Source organism: Petaurus breviceps, unplaced genomic scaffold (assembly GCF_028583685.1).
Source record: "Petaurus breviceps papuanus isolate PSGF00001 unplaced genomic scaffold, PetGlider_PUasm1.0 558, whole genome shotgun sequence".
Classification (NCBI taxonomy): Eukaryota; Metazoa; Chordata; class Mammalia; order Diprotodontia; family Petauridae; genus Petaurus; species Petaurus breviceps.
In genome coordinates this window covers 3,046,764-3,052,521 of record NW_027186376.1, presented here as the reverse complement: position 1 = coordinate 3,052,521, position 5,758 = coordinate 3,046,764, and the positions used below count along the sequence as shown (strand labels likewise).

General features: G+C 54.1%; 1 protein-coding gene across 2 annotated transcripts in view; it reads right to left on the bottom strand.

The window, feature by feature from the left end:
* The window catches only part of SCUBE1 (signal peptide, CUB domain and EGF like domain containing 1), a 240,493-nt gene extending 235,394 nt beyond the window's left edge, over nucleotides 1–5,099 (bottom strand). For both annotated transcript variants that reach the window (XM_069102903.1, XM_069102904.1), the window contains exon 1: nucleotides 4,864–5,099. In XM_069102903.1, the coding sequence (XP_068959004.1) occupies nucleotides 4,864–4,951 (88 nt within the window). In that variant the 5' untranslated portion in view covers nucleotides 4,952–5,099. The remainder of the gene's footprint in view (nucleotides 1–4,863) is intronic.
* Between the last annotated feature and the right edge of the window lie 659 nt (nucleotides 5,100–5,758).

The following is a 5,758-nucleotide window of genomic DNA, read 5'->3' as shown; positions in this document are numbered from 1 at the left end:
CCTTTCCCTTTCTCTTTCCCTATCACTTCCCATTCCCCTTTCCCTTTTCCTGTCGCTTTCTGTTTCCCTTTCCCTATCACTTCCTGTTCCCCTTTCCCTATCCCTTCCCCTTTTCCTTTTCCTTCCCCTTCCCCTTTCCCTTTCCCTTTCCCTTTCCCTTCTCCTTCCCCTTTCCCTTTCCCTTCCCACATCTGCTCTGACTCTGAGTGGTCTTCTACATCAAGCCCTAAATTCAAGGGGGTTATCCTAGGTTTCCAGGTCTCCTGACCACCTTGTGTATACCTCTCAAATTGGGCTGATGTGCCCAGCTAGCTGATGGGCTAACAAGCTATCATAACTCAGCTTTAGAAGTGGTAAATAAGTGACATTCAGGTGATTTGGGGTTTACAAAGCCAAGGGATCCTAGAGCCCTTGGTGTTAAAGTCCTTATTAAAATTAAAGCATGTTGCTTTGTGAGGTAATGATCTCCCTACCACTGGAGGTGTTCAAGTGAACACTGCATGACTACCTGTCAGGGGTATAGGTTGTAGAAGGAATTCCAGGTTAGGTCTGGATTCAAGGCATCACTTAATAAGCATGGATTAAGTTCACCTGCCTTGGATTAGGAGACAAAGCTACATTTATGTGCAAATACAGACACCTTATGTTCCAGGTGACTTGGGGGGAGAGGCACTAGGTATCTCGGGTACTTAGAAAACTGGGTTATGAAGGAAACCAGGATTCTAAGAGGCTAAAGTGAGGAGAGAGTGCATTCCAGGCCAAGGTGGGGAAGGGGGCAGAGGTCCAGGTTTGGCTAGCTGGCCTGTCCAACTCAGAGGTCACCAGACTTGGAATTAGCAAAGCTTCCCTTCAAATCCCACCTCACCAATGAACTGCAAGTCATAGAACCCCTCCAGGCCTTGGTTTCCCCCTTTGTAAAATGAAGGGATTGGATTTGATGGCCTCAGAGTCCCTTCCAGCCCTTACTCATTTCAGATGCCCAAAGACCAACAGCCTCAGAGAAGGGTCAAACTCTGGTCCTCCATAGTGTTAGCCCACAGAAAGAAAGAAAAACACAGCACACTGTAGACGATGTGAATTGATGGTTTTCTAATTCAGAATGCTGTCTGCAGTGATCAGTTGCTATTTGAATTGGACACCACTGCTCCGCAGCTTCCCTGCCACAGGGAATGACAACTTATTACCCAATGCTAAGATTATTATCCCCATTTTACAGATATGGAAACTGAGGCTCAGAGAGGGTCCTAGGATTTAGAACTGGAGGGACCTTAGGGATCATGAGACCTAGGGCAGTTGAGTGGCCTGCTAAAGGTCATAGGAGTAGTGAGGATATACCTCACATTTGAACTCAGGGCGGGCCTTGGACTCCAAAGTCAATAAGTACATTTTTCACTATACTTCATGGACTTTCCATACAAGACTCCTTCCCCAAGAGGGTAACAAATCATCTTTTTATTGTGTGGGAGAGGGAGAAGAAAATTCTTTTCTGGTCCAGTCTAAGCCCTTTGATCCCAATCTACCCTCACTAACTTTCTATCCTCTAACCACTAGCCCCTGAATTTTCTTTGCCTCCTCCTCCCTCCTCTGTCTTCCCCACCAAGGGTTGGCTGTGCAGGCAAGGCCCCTCCTCACTCTGGGCTTTGGTTTCCTTAGCCAGAAAGCTGAAGAGGTTAAATGAGATGACCTGGAATGTCCTTTACATTTTGGCCAGCCTGTGATTGTCTATGACAGTTTCCAAACATTGAACTCAAGTGTCACATGGGAGGTGGGGGTGGGGGTCTTTGGGGCACTGAAGACCTGAAAACAGGAATGATCTTCCCTCCTCTCCATCAAACACTGAGCTAGTCTGAGTTGAGAGCCCAGAAAGAAGCAAAGAGAATCTGGCCCTATTGGGGAGGGGGAGGGGGAAGGAGGGAGGGTCGGGTCATGGACTGCCCTGGCTGGCCTGGATTGAGACCGTGGGAGCCGATGGGAGCCCAGCCCTCCCGACCTCCCCCCTCCAACCCACCCCCTTCAGCCTAGAGGCAAGGCAAGGAGCTATTGATAGAAAGCCCTAATGTCAATAAGGAAAAGTCAGCCTTCCTGGGAAGCTGGCTTCAATGCATCCCACCCTAGCTAGGCAGGGGGTGGGGGAGACAGGGAGGCAGACAGAGAGAAATTAGGGTCCAAGTAGCGCTGCTAGGTCTGAAGGACATGGTCCCCAGCAGGAAAGGTTGCTGCCTAGCTTTATATTTAGGAGAGCTGAAAAGAAAGGGAAAGAGAAACCCAGACACAGAGAGGCAAATAAGGGTTGACTTTGTATATGAAGGACCATAGTCCTACAAAGAGAGAAGGTAAATGTTGGGCTACATCTTTAAGGGAGGCGAGGGAAGAGAGATGAGAACTGGAATGCTCTCACTAGGGGAGACAATTAGCCTGAGACAAAATGTGGGTTTAAATGTTGTAGAGATGCATTCGGGCAATGCAGACAGAGGAAGAAGGGCCAATAAGGAGGCATCAGGTTTGTGCAGGAATTGATGGGGGGTGGGAATGGGGGTGGAGAGAATCACTCCTGATGTCCAGAGACACTCTTATTTATTTAAGATGACATGGGCACATTGAGAAGTGAATGGTCCAACGACTGCTTCCTGAATCACAGCAGCTTGGGACCAGATAATAGAGCCCCAGATTAATTATCTAATTCAGGAGGGTGACCCCCATTACTGGAGAACTTATTAAGTTAGCATTCTCTCTCCTCAGATTGAGAAAGACATGGGTACTCAAACAGACACAAACACATACACCTACACATAAAGAGTCAGAAACACTTTCACTTTTCCTACAAGATATGGGTACCGGGCATTAGGAGTGAATTCCAAGGAAAATCCAACAGGCTAACACACCTGAAGGGGGGCCCATAGAGAAGGGCTGACAAAGAGGCTGTAAGTGGCTGGGGGGTGGGCTGGTCCACTCTGGCTGCCCTGGCTCTGTGGCAGGACTGGCTCCTCTACCCAAGACCGACACAGGGTTTCAGGGGTGCCTGCTGCGGCGGCTAAGGAATACTCAAACTGAACACTGCTGAGTGTCCCCATGAGGCTCCCCAGCAACCCCCCACACTTCTTCTCTCTCTTCCTCCACTCTTTTCCTTCTCTCTTCTTTCCCTTCCTCCTCAGGCCTCCCCTCTTAGAGCCCATTCCTCTTCATTGACTCTCAGCTCTATTCTGGGCTTTACCATTGTGAGACCATGGGCAAGTCCTTTCCCTCTCTGGACTGAAGGATAAAGATTTGAACTCAGTTTCTAAGGTGCTTCTTAACCGAAAGACTCAGTATTCCTTTCCTCCTGGTTTTTCCTGCTGCCCCATCTACCGTGTGTGTGTGTGTGTGTGTGTGTGTGTGTGTGTGTGTGTGTGTGTGGGGGGGGGAATGGGGGGAGGGGGAGGGGGGGCTTCGATTCCCAGGCAAGGGAAACATAGATGAGGGTGTGTATGAAAATAAGATGCAGGTCGAAGAACCAGAAGTGACTTCTCCCAAGACAAGGGCTCTTCGAGTGGGGGGAGTTTCCTGATATTTTTCGGAGAGGGCAGCATGACTGGATGGGGAAGGAGCAGACCCTCCTGAAAGCCTAAGGGAAAAGGGGGTGGGGATATGGACAGAAAGCAATTCAGCCAGAGCTAGTCAATGGCCAGCTCCTCTCTTTGGAAAAAGACAGCTGGCTCAGCTGGGGCAAACCTGGGACTTAATCTCCCTTTCCCTCTTACTGGGGGGGGGGGGGGGGGGGAGGGGGAGAAAGAGACAGAGAGAGGAGAGACAGAGACACACACACACACAGAATATCTAAGTCACACCTCAGCTTAAATATAGGACTGAATCATTCTTCGCGTCCCCACCCCCAACTGGGCAAAGAGACTCGAGGAAAGGCAGGGGAACTAGACAGACATGCAGCTCTCACTAACGCAGGATCGGTAAGCGGCAATTAGGAAAGTGTAAGTACCACATTTGATCGCTCTCGCGCCTCTCCCCTGACACCTCTTAAGTACTGAAGAGAAGGGATGAAGAGAGGCAACGAGACAGACAGAAAGGCAGAAAGAGAAGAAAGAGTCCAGAGACCGGGGGAGGAGATGGAGACACAGAGAAACGTAACGAACATGGAGTGATGTGGGCACGAAAACTCAGAGTAGATTAGACACTGACGCGGTGTCCGTCCCAGCCTCTCCGCATACACACACCTCGTAAAGAAGGGAGAGGAGATGGGGGAAAGCGAGGTAAGATTAAGGCAGACGGCGAGAAAAGGGGCGCAAGGAGTGTCGAGAAACACGGAGAGCTCGATCGGGATGATACTCAGACGGACAGTTAGCTGTGATGGAGCTCACCAGGGACTTGTACCTCTCTCTGTCACGCACACACACCCCGCGCGAGCCAGCGGGGTGCGGGTCTCCGGGTCTCGGCCAGCCGGGGGACGGAGAGCCTAAGAGCGGCCCCGCCCCGTGCGCCCAGCTTGGTCCGGCCCCCGCCAGCAGGCAGCAGCCCCTTCCTGCCTTCACACGCCCGGGAGAGAGAAGTTACTTTGGCAGAACTCAAAGCATCTTTCTTCCCTGCCGGCCCCGGGCCCCCCCCCCCCCCCCCCCCGAGACTCCCCTCCGACCTCTCCCTTTAAAAGGCAAATCCGCTAGCCCCAAGCCTAGCCCAGCCAGCCCTGCCCTGCCCTGCCCTGCCTGGGATCGCCCGTGCGCTCTGCCTCCGGTACCTTCTCCAAACCCGGCTCGGAGATGCGGAGGGAGCCCCAGGCTGTGTCGCGCAGACCCGCCTTCCCTGGGTCCGTCCAGGGTCCTGGCACTGCAGGGCAGGGCTGGGCAGGGCAGGGGCGGCGAGCTCCCGCTTGCTTACCTGGGGCCGCGGTGGCTCTGGTCAGACGGCCCGGGGCGCCGAGGACGAGAAGCAGGCACCAGTGCCAGGGCAGGGCTGCAGCCCCCATGCTGAGGCCACGCTCGGCCCGGCCCGGGCAGACGGCTGGACTGGCGGGCGGGCGCTCTGTGGGTCCGGCCGCGGGGCTGGCTCGCGCGCCCTCCCTTTGCTGGCTCCCGGCTTCCCTGGCCGGCGCTGTCGCAGGCGCTCGGGTTGCCCCTTTGCCGCCGCCGCCGCCGCCGCTGCTGCTGCCGCTGCTACCACCGCTGCTCGGCCGCCCGCCCGGCCCCGCTGGATCTCTGATAAGGGACTGGGCGCCGCCGGGGGCTGCGGGGAGTCCGCGGTGCTGACGACCTGACAGGCTCCCGCTGATTCGTCCAGGGCCCTCGAGGATGGGCGGGACTGCTCCGGAGGCGGGCCAATCCCCTGTCGGGCTCCGGACAGGGTTTGGAGAGGGGGGTCTGGTTTCGGGTGTGTGTGTGTGTGTGTGTGTGTGTGTGTGTGTGTGTGCGCGCGTGTGTGTGCTGGGGGGCAGTGATGTGAGGATGTGGCTGAAGATCTCCGGTCCCTTGGCCATGGGAACGGGGAGGGGCAGGATCGGAGTCTGAGGAAATCAAAGCTGAAAGAGCCCCTGGGGACAATCTAGTCCAACCCCCTTGTCCTATAGAAGATGTGGAAATTTGAGGCTCAGAGAGAAGAGACTTGTCCAAGGTCACACAACTAGGGACCGACTGGGTTTCCCAACTTGGGATCCAGGATCCCCAGCCGTAGAGCTCTTTCCAGGAGTTTCTGATGGGGTTTCTCCACGCTTAGCTTAATTCAGGGTTGGAAGGGTCCTTAGAAGTGAACTGTGAGTGAGGTTGCATTTTGCGTTTGG